This window comes from Neophocaena asiaeorientalis, unplaced genomic scaffold (assembly GCF_003031525.2).
Source record: "Neophocaena asiaeorientalis asiaeorientalis breed wild unplaced genomic scaffold, Neophocaena_asiaeorientalis_V1.1 scaffold54, whole genome shotgun sequence".
Lineage (NCBI taxonomy): Eukaryota > Metazoa > Chordata > Mammalia > Artiodactyla > Phocoenidae > Neophocaena > Neophocaena asiaeorientalis.
Genome location: NW_020174938.1, coordinates 2903309 through 2922041, shown reverse-complemented (window position 1 = coordinate 2922041; position 18733 = coordinate 2903309). Strand labels below are relative to the sequence as shown.

Here is an 18733-nt window from a genome sequence, read left to right as displayed (position 1 = left end):
ATTATCCCCATTTTACAGAAAGGAAACTGAGGCTCACAGATAATTCATGATTTATTAAAATGTAATTCAAAAGTGGTTGGCTCAGGCCCCATGTCTCTTGATTCTTCATTTACTATTGTTGTTCCAAAATATTGGTTTTAGTTATATTTTATAAAAGCCTGGCTGTTAACCCTTATATGAGGAAAACTTGAAACTATAGGGGAATGATTACAGATTAAATGAGGGAAAGGGAACATTCAGAGTGGGAAGATCAGTGTGAGAAAATAGTTTGGTTATAAGTTTATTAGTATTACAGAAATGTCTTATACACATTTCTCTCTTTTTCAAGGTTTTTGACTCCAGTGAAGAATCTGGGCATCTTGTTCTCACCATAGTTATATCGGGTCATTTCTTCATTTCCCAAGGACAGACACTGTTGGTAGGTTTTATGTATATAGTTTAATATGTAGATATATTTATCTTTGTAGCTTTACATTAACTTTGTATCATCAAGGTTCTTCAGTCTCATTGAAATTCATCAGGTTCAACAAATTAAGCATTTATTGAATGTTCTATAACAGTGGGAAATATAAAAACATAATGAATATTTCCTGCCCTAAAGGGGTTTAGGGTTTTGTTGGGAGTCAAAGTGGATTAAAGGATTGAGATTAATCGGTGTTATAAAGGATTCTTCATTGGGGAGATTGGGTTGAAGACAGGTTAGATTTATAGAGAGATGGGTGTGGGTTTTCCGGATAGAATAAAGAGCATGTGCAGAGGGATAGATTTGAGAAAATAGCTAAAAGAAAATTTGAAGCATGCTATTATCAATTGATAGAGTCCTCTATAAAACTCTAATTTTATTTTATTTTTTATTATAGTTGATTTACAAGGTTGTGTTAGTTTCTGGTATACAGCAGAGTGATTCAGTTGCACATATATATACATATTCTTTTTCATATTCTTTTTCATTATAGGTTATTATAAGATATTGAATATAATTCCCTGTGCTGTACAGTAAATCCTTATTGTTTATTTTATATACAGTAGTTTGTATCTGCTAATCCCAAACTCCTTATTTATCCCCTCATATTTCCTCTTTGGTAACCATGAGTTTGTTTTCTATGTCTGTGAGTCTGTTTCTGTTTTGTAAATAAGTTCATTTGTATCATATTTTAGATTCCACGTATAAGTGATCATATGATATTTGTCTGATTTACTTCACTTAGTATAATAATCTCTACGTTCATCCATGTTGCTGCAAATGGCAAAATTTCATTCTTTTTTATGGCTGAGTAGTATTCCGTTGTGTGTGTGTGTGTGTGTGTGTGTGTGTGTATACATCTTCTTTATCCATTCAGCTGTCGATGGACATTTAGGTTGTTTCCATGTCTTGGCTGTTGTGAGTAGTGCTGCTATGAACATAGGGGTACATGCATCTTTTTCAATTAGAGTTTTGTCCAGGGGTATGCCCAGGAGTGGGATTGCTGGATCATATGGTAGTTCTATTTTTAGTTTTCTGAGGAACCTCCATACTGTTTTCCATAGTGGCTGTACCAACTTACATTCCCACCAGCAGTGTAGGAGGGTTCCCTTTTGTCCACAGCCTCTCCAGCATTTTTCATTTGTAGACTTTTTATTTTTTTTATTTTTATTTTTTTTGGTTTTGTCCCTTTTCACTTTTTTTTTTTTAACATCTTTATTTGTCTACTGGCCATCTGTATGTCTTCTTTGGAGAAATGTCTATCAAGGTGTTCTGCCCATTTTTCGACTGGGTTTGTTTTTTTTGTTGTTGAGTTATATTAGCTGTTTGTATATTTTGGAGATTAAGCCCTTGTCAGTCACGTCATTTGCAAATATTTTCTCCCATTCCATAGATTGTCTTTTTGGGATTTTTTTTTATCGTTTCCTTTGCTGTGCAAAAGCTTATAAGTTTGATTAGGTCCCATTTGTTTATTTTTGTTTTTATTTCTATTGCCTTGGGAGACTGACCTAAGAAAATATTGCTACAATTTATGTCAGAGAATGTTTTGCCTATGCTCTCTTCTAGGAGTTTTATGGTATCATGTCTTATGTTTAAGTCGCTAAGCGGCCTTTGTTTTAAAGTCTGTTTTGTCTGATATGTGAGTATTGCTAACCTTGCTTTCTTGTCATTTCCATTTGCATGAAATATCTTTCTCCATCTCCTCACTTTCAATCTATGTGTTTCCTTCGCCCTAAACTGGGTCTCTTGTAGGCAGCATATTGTAGGCTCTTGTTTTATTATCCAACCTGCCACTCTATGTCTTTTGATTGGAACACTTAGTCCATTGACATTTAAGATAATTATTGATAGATATGCACTTATTAACATTTTAAACCTTGTTTTCCAAAAGCTCTAATTTTATAAAAATGCATACATTCTTTATTCTGAATATACATAAACACACACATTGTAGGAAACTTTTAGAATGAAGAAATATATAAAGGAGAAATGAGAATCTCCTTGCTTGAAAGTTCATTTTTTTAATTGAAGTATAGTTGGTTTACAGTATTGTGTTAATTTCAGGTGTATGGCAAAGTGATTCAGTTATATATATATAAATAAATATATATATAATAAATATATATATACACACACACATATTTTCAGATTATTTTCCATTATAGGTTATTACAAGATATTGAGTATAATTCCCTGTGCTATACAGTAAATCCTTATTGCTTATCTGTTTTAAATATGGTAGTGTGTTTATGTTAATCTCATACTCCTAATTTATCCTCCCTTCCCCCTTCACCTTTGGTAACCATAAGTTTGTTTCCTATGTCCGTTAGTCTGTTTCTGTTTTGTGAATAAATTCATTTGTATTATTTTTTAGATTCCACATATAAGTGATATCATATAATATTTGTTTTTCTCTGTCTTATTTCACTTAGTATGATATTCTCTAGGTCTATTCATGTTGCTGCAAGTGGCAAAATTCATTCTTTTTATGGCCGAGTAATATTCCATTGTACATACCACCTCTTCTTTATCCATTCATCTGTTGATGGACATTTAGATTGCTTCCATGTCTTGGTTATTGTGAATAGTGCTGCTATGAACATTGGGGTGCATGTATCTTTTCAAATTAGAATTTTTGTCTTTTCTGGATATATGCCCAGGAGTGGAATTGCTGGATAATAATGGTAACTCTATTTTTAGTTTTTTAAGGAAGCTCCATACTGTTTTCCGTGGTGGCTGCACCAGTTTATATTCTCACCAACAGTGTAGGAGGGTTCCCTTTTCTCCACATCTTCTATAGCATTTATATCTGTAGATTGAAAATTTGTTTGAATTGGTATTTAGAAACAAAATGAATAAAGAAACAAGACAATTATTAGCTTCCAATCAGAGAAATTGTACAAGAAAGGAAATGTAAGAGAAGGTTATTACATCATTTACATTGACATAATGAATTTGTACAAATATTTACTGAATATCTACATAGGCATAATTTATTCACTTAACAAATACTGTATGCTTGGCATTGTACTAGGTGCTTGGGATATAGCAGTGAACAGTAAAGACAAAAATCCCTGTCATCATGGAGTGTCATCATTCTAGTGGGGAGAAACAGTAATAAACAAATAGGTCAAATATATTTAAAAGACATGAATTTTTGATGACTCCCTTACACACTCTGTTATAATATGGCAGCATCCCCCAGTTGTGTGTTGTGATGACTCATCTTTCCACTCTAGTGGAAGATAGCCTTATCTTTGAATGTGAGATGACCTGCAAAGTCATCTTTGCATTCCTTGTGACTTTTAAAATTTAGCACTACTTGTACAGTTGTGCTTCATCTGCCACTGTTAGGGCTTGTATCAGCTGCCAAGAGGTAAGATTTGTTGTTCAACTTCGAATGTAGAATCCCAGATGGTGGACTGACGGATGCCTAGCACATAGTTAATTCTCCTTGTCAGTATCATGGGTCTTTGCTGAATGGTGACATTAATGCAGTTTGGCTTCCTCAGACATAGGGGCCCACCCTCTTCCTTATCTCTGCTCCATTCTTTTGCACCAGTGGTAGATGTTGTTACAAACTTGGTATCATACATGGAATGATTTTTTGCACTGGAGTAACAAAACCAAGTTTATTAAATTCCAGGACATCACTATTGAGAAATATTGTAGCTCTACAATTTGGTGCATGTTGCATATACATATATAACTTGAGTAATATTTTTAAAAATCTTCTTTAAATTCTTTTTATTTTTTATTATACCAAATGTTTATATAATTTCAATGTGAAAAAAGCTTACATACATTTGTTAAGGTCTCATTGTAATCTGTGAGATGGATCACAAAGAAAGAGGTGAATCTTCTAAGCCATACTCCCCCAAAAATTCACTCCATGCATTTTGATTCCCACAGTGTACTTTTTGTGTAAATTTGTATCTTCAAGATGATTTCTCAGATGTAATCATAAGCCCGTCTATCAAGGGAATTTACATCAGCAGATTGGGCAAGCACATCACAAGGAAGTTATTTCCAAATCTAAAGCCCAGGATGGGCCGGGTCAGGCCCTAGGCACCTGCTTTCCGTTACCATCATCACAGACTTCCTGGGTATCTCACAATATTCAGTGTGAAAATAAAAAACACCCTAAGTCTTAAAACAAAATATAGGCTCTTAGAAGTATGCTTTGAGCTTCCCTGGTGGCGCAGTGGTTGGGAGTCCGCCTGCTGATGCAGGGGACGCGGGTTCGTGCCCCGGTCCGGGAGGATCCCACGTGCCGCGGAGCGGCTGGGCCCGTGAGCCATGGCCACTGGGCCTGCGCGTCCGGAGCCTGTGCTCCGCAACGGGAGAGGCCGCAGTGGTGAGAGGCCCGCGTACCGCAAAAACCAAAAAAGCAACAACAAAAAAAGAAGTATGCTTTTAGCTTTTTTTAAAAATAAGACATTTTGGGGGTGTGTGGGGGGAATTTGAGACATAGTTAACACTTATTTTGGCAAGATAGCAATGAAAACCTGAAAAGCATAAGCTATGTGTCCAAATGCAAAAGTCATCAAAGAACCATAGTTTATCGGGAAAAATCCACACTGAACAAAAGATACAGTATGTCTAAATATTTTGAAATTGTAATTTGAATCAAGAGTAAATGCTGAAAAATTATGCTCAGTGTTTGCTAGAGATTAAGTGTACCTTTTCCTGCTTCCCCCAAATAAAATCGTAGAGCTTACTATTTAATCACTCCCCAGAGTTTCAGTTTTCTCTCAGTATAAAGCAAGAGCTACATACACATAATAAAATGCTTATGTGTTAATGTAATAATTCCCCTGGCTCATCCAACGTGCAAGTGCACATGACTTCAAAGACTACAATTTGGGGCAAGTATAGAAGAAATGAAAAAAACACAATTCACGTTTCAAAACCTGTTCTTAAAATTTTATTTATAGGACACTCAGGTCATTTTAACTTCTCAGTAAGGTAAAGGTATTGCACTGTCATTTGATTATCAGTCCACCTTGGCATGGGAAGAATGTACATTACCACATGCCAATCTGAGGAACTAGAAATAAGACTTAAAAGTACTACATTTCTTAATGACTGCGTAAGGTATTTATAAGTAAGTTTATGTTCACATTCTGCTGAGACCTCTTTATAGTCTCAGCACCTGACAATATCAAACAGGCTCCAGTAATCCTATCAGGTTAAATAATGATGCAGCATTTTTTAAAGGAGCCAATTATTTCAGCCTACTTAAGTCATTCAGAGCCAAAAATCTGAAGAACGAGCAAAAGGAAATCTTTACTTTTATAACTATATAAATGTGATCCAAATGTGTCCACCACTAACCTTTCAAAAAGAGACATGCTGTAAATAAGCACACCGCATCTGCTCACTGATATGTGTATGGACTCCCTAGATGTCTTGTTGGGTTTAAATACAGACCACTCACAGCAATACATTTTTAGTAGAAAGTGTAGCATGACGTTAAGCCATTTTAGCTTTTGCACATACATGTTGCACTTCTGGCTGATGATGCAGAAAGATTCTCAGCATTACACTGTTAAGCTGGGCTGCACCCACCCCTTTAAATGGCATCAATATCAATGTCATCGTCCTTGTTGTCAGACTTTACAGCTTCAACTTTCAGTACACTGGCAGTCTTTGAATACATCACCTCAATATTCTCATCTTCATCTTCACCAGCACAAGATTCTTCCTCTGCTTCCTTCAACCATTTTATAAAAGGTTCCGCTTTGACACGAATCTCTTTGGCAAGTTCTTTTGAGACATATTTCTTAGAGGCCTTTTCTGACCAGCTAATGATGACTTCTTCCTCCAAAAGGTCTGCATAATACATCTCCTTCAAGATATGTGGAATCTTGGAGATGAGCTGAGCTTGGTGCATTGCTACCACACACTCCAAACAATGAAGAAGGTACCATTGAGCTTTTTTGTTGTTGTGACAAAATCGTAAGAAATGGTGCCTGTATTTCTTAATTTGTTCTCTAATCTTCTTATTAAAAAGAACTAAAAAAAAAGAACTTCAGTCAAAATAAGAGGGCCCATGGCTTTTACATTCAGTCTTTCTGCTTCAGCTACAATTTGTCAGATGGGTCAATACTACCGTCTTCTTTCTTTTTCTTAACAAAATCAAACAGGATATTGACACGCTCTTCAACAGTCCTTTCCAAATCATCACTGAGGGTTAAAACTTCTGCGTGGTCACTGATTTCATCCATTCTTCCCCTTTGAGCTTCCTCTGTTGTATCCTCCCCCCCCCACCCCGTCATCATCTTCCTCTTCTTCCACAGCATGTGGAGGAGGACAGATTTCATTGGGTGGTGGTGGAGGTGGTGTCTCACTGCTGGACACGGAGCCATTTTCCTTGTCTTTGCCCTTTCTAGTTTTCTTTTCCTTTTCTTTCTTTCCTGAACCATTGTCACTATTCTCAGGTGGCATTTTGAGAATGAACATGCAGAGTTTATGATGTGTGTCAAGCATACCTCGATAGCCCCAGGCTTTACAAGAATTACCTATTGTTTGCTTCTTTGGATTGACATGCACATCCATTTCGGGATTCTCACACTCAGGACAGAGAACAAATTTTTTAATGAATCCATCCAACGTGCCTTGCAGCTTATTCGCCTCATGAGATCCACTGGCAATGTAACGGTCATTCTTAACATCAAACTGGGTCTGTGCTCCCACTTCACAACCTAAATATTTGGTGGGATACGTTGGACGCTGATTAAGCGCTTCGGCTATGTCAACCATGTTGACCATAACTGTCTTGATTCCATTTCCTTTGCCCTCAACTTTGGCAATCAGACGAGGCATCTTCTAGCGATAGAACTGGTCTGACACGCTGCGGTTGACGTTGACAGACATTTTGGCTCTAGTGGCTTTATCAATAAGATGAAGAGATCCTTGATTGCAGCTTTTTGGTATCCCCTGTCTGGAGAAGAAGGGATGACATAAACGACTGCAAGAGTTCTCGGTCTCTGACATGAAAAATTTTTCACCACTGAGGCTGTAAGCTTCTTGCTTGTATGCTTTGTTTCCCCAATACGGTACCAATGGCTGTGCAACAGATCATTTTCATCAAATAAAGACATAAACCCAACGTTGCTCTCCCGGGACTGGGATGAAGTGAGACACGCGAACCCAAGTCCGAGGAGCGCAACGGAGGCAGCACAGCGAGCAGCGGCCGGGTCAGGCGCCACCAAGCAGCGGGGACAGGCTGTCCCTGGGACGTCTGGGGTCCACACCCTTCACTGCCCGGGGACTGGTGACCTCTGGAATGTTCTCGCTGTCTGGAATATGGGTGTTTTCTTACTCCAGTTTCCCTAGAAAGGAAAACCTGAAAGCAAGCTTGCATGCTGATGCTTTATTAGGAAGACGTATAACCCCAGGGCAGTAAGGGTGAGGGCAGGAGAAAAGAAAGTACAGAAGGAAGCTGTACTAGGTTGAATAGGGTCCCCCAAAACTCATGTCCATCTAGAACCTCCAAATGTGACATCATTTGGAAATGGGATCTTAATTAGGTAAGATGAGGTCACACTGGACCACTTAGGGTGGTCCTTACATCCAATGGCTGGTATTCTTATAAGAAGAGAGATAAGGAGATACACAGACACGCATGGGAGAAGGCATGTGAAGAGGGAGGCAGAAATCACAGTGATGTGTCTACAATCCATGGAAAGTCAAGTATTGCCAGCAACCACCAGAAGCTTGAAGAGACAAAGAGGGACTCTTTCCTAGAAACAGCAGGGGGAACCTGGCCTTACGGACACTTTGATTTCAGACTTCTGACCTCCAGAACTGTGAGAGCATAAAGTTCTGTTGCTTTAGGCCACCCTGTTTGTGGTCCATAATTATGGCAGCCCTTTCACACCCATAGGACTGAACTGATGATGGATCAGGGCCAACCACAGTCACCTGGGAGAGGAGTGCTCGAAATCACTGCTGAGCAGGGCACGTCTTGGTCCAGCACTGTATGCTCAGAGCAGTGGTCCTCGGTCCTGGGTGCACCAGAGTCACCTGGAGAGTCTGCAGAAAATGCATGAGTTCTGGTCTCACCCCCAGGGATTCAAATTCAATATGTCTGGGGCAGGTCCTGGTCCTCAGACAGGTCCCTCCATGCTTTTGCAAGATGGCTACTACAGCTCCCAGTGGTGAGAGGTGTCCTGTACAGTTCTTGGGGTCTCAGAACACTCTGGGCCATGTCCAGACGCAGGAAGCAAGAAGTCCCTTCTCGGCACAGTTTTTTACGAGCAAGGGATCCATTCCCAGAAGCCCCCACAGAGCCTCTGCTTTCTGGCCAGAACTGTATCACGGGGCCCCTTCTTGCCCACCACTGGCGGTGGACTTGAACAAAGCTCTCTTTACTCTTTGGGCCAGAGAGGGACCCACACCACCCCTTAGGGCAGATGCCCCCACTTGGCTCTGCCAGCAAGGAGGGAGCAGAAGGGATGGGTACTGGATAGGCCACTGGCGGGTTGGCCCCTGACCTCTGAGCTGCAATGTGGGAGAGCGTGCGACTGTCTAAACTCTTTTTAAAAAGATACCTTTATTGAGGTATAATTTATACAAAATAAAATTCACTAATTTTATGTGTTAGGTTTGATGGGCTTTGATAAATGTGTATAGTTGTATAACCACCACACAGTCATGGTATGGAACATCTCATTTAACCCAAAAAGTTTCCTTGTGCTCTTTTGCAGTCCATCTTCTCTGTTCACCCTTGGCACCTAGCAAAACCACTGATCTGCTTTTTGCCGCCATAGTTTTGCCTTTTCTAGAATTTCACATAAATAAAATCATACAATAGGTAGCCCTTTTGTGTCTAGCTTCTTCCACTTAGCATAATACTTTTGAGATTCATCCATATTGTTCATTTCTTTTCATTACTGAATAATATTCTGTTGTGTGGGTAAACCTCATTTGCTTATACATTCAATTTTTTGATAGACATTGGGTTGTTTCCATTTTTTGGCTGTTATGAATGATGCTGGTATAAACATTTGTATACAGGCTTTTGTATGAACATATAGTTTCATTTTTCTCTGGTAAATTCCCAAGAGAGGAACTGTTACTGGGTCATATAGTACATCTATGTTTAACTTTATAAGAAACTGCAAAACTGTTTTCTAAAGTTGTATTCCTACAAGCAGTGTGTGAAGGTCCAGTTGTTCCATGTACTCACCAACACTTGGCATTGTCAGTCTTTTTAAGTTTAACTATTCTTGTGCATATGTAGTGGTATCTCATGGTGGTTTTAATTTGAATTTTCTTAATGGCTAATGATATTGACCATCTTTTTGTGTGTTTGCCATTTGTGTATCTTATTGAAGTGTCTGTTTATATCTTATAACCCTGTTTAATTGAGTTGTCTGTCTTTTTATATTTGAATTATGAGTTCTTTTTCTTTTTTTTGCATTAAAAAAATTTCATTTTATATTGGAGCATAGTTGATTAACAGTGTTGTGTTAGTTTCAGGTGTACAGCAAAGTGATTCAGTTATACATATACATGTATCTATTCTTTTTCAAATTCTTTTCCCATTTAGTTTATTACAGAATATTGAGCAGCATTCCCTGTGCTATACAGTAGGTCCCTGTTGGTTATCTATTCTAGATATAGCAGTGTGTACATGTCGATTCCAAATCCCAATCTGTCTCTTCCCCCTCCACCCTTCCCCCCTGGTAACCATAAGTTCATTCCCCAAGTCTGTGAGTCTGTTTCTGCTTCGTAAAAAAGTTCACCTGTATCATTTTTTTTAGATTCCACATACAAGCGGTATTACATAATATTTGTCTTTCTCTGACTTACTTCACTTTAGTGTGATAATCTCCAGGTCCATCCATGTTGCTGCAAATGGCATTATTTCATTCTTTTTAATGGCTAATATTCCATTGTATATATGTATCACATCCTCTTCATCCATTCATCTGTCAGTGGACGTTTAGGTTGCTTCCATGTCTTGGCTATTGTAAACAATGCTGCAGTGAACGTTGAGGTGCCTGTATCCTTTCAAACCATGTTTTTCTCCAGATATATGTCCAGGAGTGGGATTGCTGGATCATATGGTAGCTCTATTTTTAGTTTCCCAGGGAACCACCATACTGTTCTCCATAGTGGCTGTTCCAGTTTACATTCCCACCAACAGTATAGGAGGGTTCCCTTTTCTCCACCCCCTCTCCAGCATTTATTGTTTGGAGATTTTTTGATGATGGCCATTCTGACTGGTGTGAGGTGATGCCTCATTGTTGTTTTGATTTGCATTTCTAAGAGTTCTTATTCTGATTACAGCTCTTTTATCAGAAATGGGTTCTGCAAATATTCCACTCAGTCTGTGGCTTACCTTTTCATTTTTTAGCAGCACTGTCTTTTGAATCAGAGCCAAAGCCTACATTTTTAATGAATTCCGTGATTACAGCTCTTTTATCAGAAATGGGTTCTGCAAATATTCCACTCAGTCTGTGGCTTACCTTTTCATTTTTTAGCACTGTCTTTTGAATCAGAGCCAAAGCCTAAATTTTTAATGAATTCCATTTTTTTCTCTTTGTATGCTATTTAAGAAATTTTCATCTACTCTATGATTGTAATGATATTTTTCTGTGTTTTCTTCTGGAAATTGTATAATTTTAGCTCTTACATTTAGCCCTGTGGTTCATTATGAATTTTTAGTAGTATTTAATAACGTTAATGTTTATTATTATTTGGTATAGAATCCCTTCTTGTCTTCTACTAAGGCAATGTGGTATTGAAAAAATTACTATGTTATGGACATAATCATGGACCTTAGAGAATCTACTTCTGGAACCACTGAATTAATTTTTCATATATAGTGAGGGTTAAGGGTCTGGGTTAATTTTTTTGCACATACATAACAATTGTTCCAGCATCATTTATTGAAAAGACTAACTTTTTGTCATTGAATTACTTTGGCATCTTTGTTAAAAGTCAGTTTGCTGGGCTTCCCTGGTGGTGAGAGGCCCGCGTACTGCAAAAAAAAAAAAAAAAAAAATCAGTTTGCTGTGTATGTGTGTGTCTGTTTCTAGACTCACTTTTCTGTTCTGTTGACCTAAATGTCTATTCTTAATCCAGTAACTTACTGTCTTGATTACTTTAGCTTTGCTGTAATTTTTGAAATTGGTAGTGTAATTCCTCCGTATTCTTTTTCTAAGTTGTTCTGTCATTTGCATTTTAGAGTCAGCTTTCCTGCAAAAAAAAAAAAAAAGAAAAAAAAACCTGCTGGGGTTTTGATTGGGATTCCTTTGAATCTATAAATCATCTTGGGGAGAATTGACATCTTATTAGAGTCTTCTGACACATGACATGTTATAACTCTCCATTTATTTATATCTTTTATTTATTCCATGTATTTATAAACTTTCAGCAGTATTTTGTAGTTTTCACAATAGGTCTTATACGTATTTAGCTAAACTTATCCACAAATACTTTATAGTTAAGTTATTGTAAATAGAATTTTAGAAATCTCAATACCTAATAATTTATTGCTAAGGTATAGAAATACAATTGACTTCTTTTTCATGTTGACCTCGTGTCCTGTGATCTTGCTGAACTCATTTATTAGTTCTACAGCTTTTTTTAGATGTTTTGTAGTTTTTTTCTACACAGGTGATCTTTTGTCTGTGAATAGACAGTTTCACATTCCTCCTTTCATTCAGTCTGTATACTCTGTCCAGCTCCCTGCTCTTTTTTCCCCAGATTGCACCAGCTAATACATCCTTTAGTGAGAGTCGACATCCTTGCCTTGTTCCTGATCTTGGGGGAAAAGCATTCAGTCTTTTTACCAATAAGTATAGTGTTAGCTGTAGGGTTTTTGTCAATACCCTTTATGAGATTGAGGAAGTTACCTTCTATTCTAGTTTGCTGAGAGTTTTCAGTCATGAATAGGAGTTGAATTTTGTTGAATGCTGTTCCTGCATCTACTGAGATGGTTTTCCCTTTTTTTAGTACTGTTCATGTAATAAACTTTAAAAATATTTAGTTCTTATGAATCAATGTTTATTATACAAATATTTGGATTTTTAAATTATGTGTATGTGTAAGTGTGATAAAAATACATATTTAAAAAACATTTTGCCCCCTGAATCAAAGAACAGTTCTGTCAGTTTATGCAATGTATTCACAGTATTTTCGGGGTTCCACAAGAACCAACACATAGAAGAGGAAACATATTTAGATTATAGCACATTTCAATTGCAATTTTCTGTTGGTATTACATTTACACACCCTCTCCCTTCATACTAATCTGGGTTGTGATATATTTTTAGAATTTTTCCCATAAAAGGGAGGGACAGGATAACCATGGAAAGTTTTAGCTACTTCTGTTTTAGTATGAGAATCTAATTATTGGCATGGATTAAAGTGTGCTGTATTTGTACTATCAAATTTTGTAGAAGCTGCACAGCCAAAAAAAACAAAAGTACAGCGTCATTTCTTCCGGAGAAACTGATTGCTAGGGCCCAGTAACAGCTCCCTCTGTGATGTTTTTGTTGAAATCCAAACAAGCTTTGGGCTCTCTGCTTGGACCCGGGCAGCTATTTAAACTTGATTTCCCTTAAACTTCATAATTCTCTGCCACCTCCTGTGAGGTCCATGGGAGCTCAATGCTTCAGATTAAACTGTAGCTTGGTGTACAGTAGTACCATAGGTTTCCATTTTGCTTGTTAAATTAGCACCTGCATGGAGGTGAGGACATTAGTGTCGAAAGGCTCCATGCAAAACCACCACTAGGTCATTCTGTTGTTATTTCTTTCAAAGGGTTGGTATAGCCAAAGGGCCTGGAGACCTTGACTCCATCTTCAGTCTACCTTGGCCCAAGTTCAGCTGGCTTCCCCTTTCCAGTCTTGGCATTTTGAACAGATTCTCTCTTACCTATGGTAGGCTTTTAAAATTTGTTTTTAATTGTGGTGAAACACACATAACATAAAACTTAACATCTTCACCATTTTTAAGTGCACATTTCAGTGGTATTCAGTACATTTACATTGTTGTGCAGCCATCACCACTGTCCGTCTCCAGAATTCATTTCATCTTGAAAAAGTGAAACTCTATACTCGTTAAACAACAACTCCTTATTCCCCCTCTCCCAGCTCAGCCCCTGGCAACAATCAGTCTACTTTCTGTATCTATGACTGTGACTACTCTATTTACCTTGTGTAAGTAGAATCATACAGTGTTTGTCTTTTTGTGTCTGGCTTATTTCACTGACCACAGTGTCTTCAAGATTCATCCGGGTACAGCCTGTGTCAGAGTTTCCTTCTTTTTTAAGTCTGAACAATATTCCATTGCATGTATATACCATGTTTTATTTGTTCTGTCAGTGGACGCTAGGGTTGTTTCTACCTTTTGCCTATTGTGAATAATGCTGCTATGAACATGGGTGTATAAACATCCCTTTGAGACCCTGCTTTCAGTTCTTTTGGGTATATACCCAGAAGGGTTTTTGGAATATATGGTAATTCTATTTTTAATTTTTTGAGGAACTACTATGCTTTTTTTCCACAGTGGCTGTCCCATTTCACACTCCCATCAACAGTGCACAAAGATTCCAATATCTCCACATCCTCACTAATGGTTGTTATTTTCTTGTTTTTTTAAATTGAAGTGTAATTGACATATAACATTATTAGTTTCAGGTATACAATGGTTCAATATTTGTGTACATTGCAAAATGATCACCACAATAAACTAGTTAACATCCATCACCTTACATAGTTACAAATTTTTTTTCTTGTGATGAGAACTTTTAAGATCTGTTCTCTTAGCATCTTTCAAATATGCAATATAGTGCAGATCTTCCTTAATATGGGATTATGTCTCGATAAACCCATCATAAATTGAAAATACTAAGTCAAAATTCATTTAATACACCAAACCTACTGAATATTATAGCTTAGCCTAGCCTACCTGAAATGTGCTCAGAACATTTACATTAGCCTACAGCTGGGCAAAATCATCTAACACAAAGTGTATTTTATAAAATGTTGAATATCTCATGTAATTTATTGAATAGTGCACTGAAAATGAAAAACAGAATAGTTTTAAGTGTATTGGTTGTTAATCCTCATGATCCACTTGGTAGCTGAGGGAGCTGCAGCTCACTGCCACTGCCAGGCATGACCAGAGAGTACTTTACAGCATATTGATAGCCCAGGGGAAAAGATCAAAATTCAAAGTATACTTTTACTGAATTTTATCGCTTTTGTACCATCAGAAAGTTGAAAAATTGTTAAGTTGAACCATCATAAGTTGGCAACTGTATGTATTATTAACTATGGTCACCGTGGTGTACATTACATCCCCATGACTTATTTATTTTATAACTGGAAATTTGTGTCTTTTGACCCTTTTCACCATTTCGCCCAGCCCCAACCCCTACCCTGTCAACTGCTAATCTGGTCTCTATATCTATAAGCTTGTTCTTTTGTTTTTGTTTTTAGATTTCACATGTAAGTAAGATCATACAGTATTTGTCTTTCTCTGTCTAACATTTCACGTAGCATGATGCCCTCAAGGTCTGTCCACGTTTGCAAATGACAAGACTTTTTTTTTATGGGCTGAATAATAGTCTATTGCGTATGTATACCACATCTTCTTTATCTGTTCATCCATTGATGGACACCTAGGTTGTTTCCATACCTTGGCTATTGTAAATAATGCTGCGGTGAACATGGGGTGCAAATGTCTTTTCAAGATAGTGTTTTAATTTTTCAAATAAGTACCCTGTAGAATTGCTGGAGCATATGGTAGTTCTATTTTGAATTTTTTGAGGAACCTCCATGGTGTTTTCCATAGTGGCTGCATCAATTTACATTTCCACCAACAGTGCGCAAAGGTTCCCTTTTCTTCACATAGTCGCCAACACATGTTATTTCTTATCTTTTTGATAGTAGACATTCTAACATGTGTGAGTTGATGTCTCATTGTGGTTTTGATTTGCATTTCTCTAATGATTAGTGATGTTGAGCATCTTTCCATGTACTGTTGGCCATCTGTATGTCCTCTTGGGAAAAATTTCTATTCAGATATCTGCTCATTTCTTAATTGGATTGTTTGGGGTTTTTTGCTATTGAATTGCAGGAGTTCTGTATATATTTGGATATTAACCATTATCAGATATATGATTTGCAAATATTTTCTCCCATTCGGTAGGTTGCCTTTTCATTTTGTTGATGGTTTCCTTTGCTGTGAAGAAGCTTTTTAGTTTGTTGATATAGCCCCACTTGTTTATTTTTACTTTGTTGCTTTTGCTTTTGGTGTCAGATTCAAAAAATCATCACCAAGATCTGTGTCAAGGAGCTTACTATCTCTGTTTTCTTCTTGGAGTTTTATGGTATCAGGTCTTATATTCAAGTCTTTAATCCATTGTAAGTTAATTTTTGTTTGTGGTGTAAGATAGTGGTCCAGTTTCATTCTTTTGCATGTGTCTGTCCAGTTTTCCCAACACCATTTATTGAAGAGACTGTCCTTTCTGCATTGTATATTCTTGGCTCTTTTGTGGTAAATTAAATGACCATGTATGCCTGGGTTTATTTCTGAGCTTTCTGTTCTGTTCCATTGATCTATGTATCTTTTTTTATGCCAATACCATACTGTTTAATTACTATAGCTTTGTAATATAGTTTGAAATCAGGGTGCATGGTATCTCTAGCTTTGACCTTCTTTCTCAAGCTTGCTTTGGCTATTCAAGGTATTTTGTGGTTCCATTTAAATTTGGGGATTGTTTGTTCTGCTTCAGTGAAAAATGCCATTGGAATTTTGATAGGGATTGCATTGAATCTGTAGATTGCTTTGGGTACTGTGGACATCTTAACACTGTTAATTCTTCTAGTCCATGAGCATGGACTATCTTTCCATTTATTTGTGATTTTTTTAAATTCATTAATGTCTTACAGTTTTCAATGTACATGTCTTTCACCTCTTTGGTTACATTTATTCCTGGGTGTTTTATTCTTTTTGATGCAATTGTAAATGGGATTGTTTTGTAATTTCTCTTTCTGGTAGTTCGTTATTAGTATATAGAAATGCAACAGATTTTTGTATGCTGATTTTTGTATCCTCCAACTGTATTGAATTCATTTATTAGTCCTAACAGTTTTTTGGTGGAGTCTTGAGGGTTTTCTGTATAATATCATGTCATCTGGAAACAGAGATAATTTTACTTCTTCCTTTCCAATATGGATGCCTTTTTCTTTTTGTTGCCTAGTTGATCTGGCTAGGACTTCCAGTACAGTAAGTCCCCTACATGCAGACCTTCAAGTTGTGAACTTTCAAAGATGCAAACGTGCGTTCCATCAGTGTCAGGTGTGAGTGAAATTGCAGCTTGCCCTCTGTCTCCTATTGCTGATGATCCTTCAGCTCTACCATTTCCCACCTCCTCTCCCTCCTCCAGTCAGTAACTCTTCTTGCCTGTCCACTCAATGCCACTGTACTTTTCAAGGTACTGCACTATAAGATTAAAAATGTTTTATTTTTTCTTTGTTTTTTATGTATTATTTGTGTAAAAAGCATTATAAACCTATTACAGTACAGTACTATATAGCTGATTGTGTATAGGCTAACTTTGTTGGACTTAACAAACAAATTGGACTTATGAATGCACTCTTGGAACAGAACTCATTCGTACGTAGGGGACTGTACTATTCAACTGTACTATGTTGCATAAAAGTGGCTATAGAGTGGGCGCCCTTGTGTTGTTCCTAATCTTAGAGGAAAAGTTTTCAGCTTTTCACCATTGAGTATGATGTTAGCTGTGGGCTTGTCATATATGCCCTTTATTATGTTGAAGTATATTCCCTCTATACCCACTTCGTTGAGAGTGTTTTTTGTTGTTGTTGTTTTTTGCGGTACGCGGGCCTCTCACTGTTATGGCCTCTCCTGTTGCGGAGCACAGGCTCCGGACGTGCAGGCTCAGCGGCCATGGCTCACGGGCCCAGCCGCTCCACGGCACGTGGGATCTTCCCGGACCGGGGCATGAACCCGTGTCCCCTGCATCGGCAGGCGGACTCTCAACCACTGTGCCACCAGGGAAGCCCTGCTGAGAGTTTTTATCATAAATGGATATTGAATTTGTCAAATGCTTTCTCTGCATCTATTGAGATGATCTTATGATTTCTATCCTTCATTTTGTTAATGTGATGTATCACATTGATTTGCAGATGTTGAACCATCCTTGCATTCCTGGAATAAGTCTCACTTGATCATGACGTATGATCCTTTTAATGTATTATTGAATTCAGCTTGCTAATATTCTGTTGAGGATTTTTGCATCTCTGTTCATCAGGGATATTGGCCTGTGATTTTCTTTTCTTGTGGCATCCTTGTCTGGTTTTGGTATCAAGGTAATGCTGGCATCATAAAATGAGTTTGGAAACATTCCCTCTTCTATTTTTGGAGCCTCTTCTTCTATTTTTTGGAAGAGTTTGAGAAGGATTGGTATTAATTCTTTGAATGTTTGCTAGAATTCGCCAGTGAAGCCATCTGAGCCTGCACTTCGTTTTTTGGGAGGTTTTTAATTACTGATTTGATCTCCTCACTAGTAGCTGATTTGTTCAGATTTTCAATTTTTTCACGACTCAGTTTTGGTAGGTTGTCTAGGAATTTGTCTCTTCTAGGTTGTCCAATTTGTTGGCATATAATTGTTCATTATATTATTCAAGTGTAGTTCTTATAGTCCTTTATATTTCTGTGGTGTCAGTTGTAAGTCTCTTCCTTCACTCATATTCTTCGAGTACTCTTGTTTTCTTGTTTGAGTGTTGAGTCTAGCTAAAGGTTTGTCGCTTTTGTTTATCTTTTCAAAGAACCAGCTCTTGGTTTCATTGATTTATTTCTATTGTCTTCTTAGTCTCTGTTTTCTCATTGGTTTTTTTTTTTTATAGTAGCCATCATGATGGGTGTGAGGTCATATCTCATTGCATTTCCATAATGGTTAGTGATGTTGAACATCTTTTCATGTGCTAGTTGGCAATTGTTTATCTTCTTGGGAGAAATACCTATTCAGGTCTTCGTGTATTTTCTGATTGGGTTTTTGGGTTTTTGTTGTTGTTGAACGAACTGTAGGATTGAGTGTGTGTGTGTGTTCTCTTAAAACTGTAACACATCTCCAAACATACAACACAAACACACACACACACACATTCCAGCTAGTGAATGCGTTTTGTTTCGTTTTTGCTAGGTTTTACATGATTTTCATCTTCTTTTAGCTTGTGCTGAGTGTAGGATGAGCATTGTGAGCCTTTTTTAGTC

At 37.4% G+C, this 18733-nt stretch overlaps 1 protein-coding gene and 1 pseudogene across 2 annotated transcripts in view; one reads left to right on the top strand and one right to left on the bottom strand.

Annotated features, from left to right (window-relative positions):
- The window catches only part of REC114 (REC114 meiotic recombination protein), a 91858-nt gene that overhangs the window by 26012 nt on the left and 47113 nt on the right, over window positions 1-18733 (top strand). For both annotated transcript variants that reach the window (XM_024761710.1, XM_024761711.1), the window contains exon 2: window positions 329-418. In XM_024761710.1, the coding sequence (XP_024617478.1) occupies window positions 329-418 (90 nt within the window). The remainder of the gene's footprint in view (window positions 1-328; window positions 419-18733) is intronic.
- Window positions 5859-7342, bottom strand: LOC112410895 (eukaryotic translation initiation factor 5 pseudogene; annotated as a pseudogene).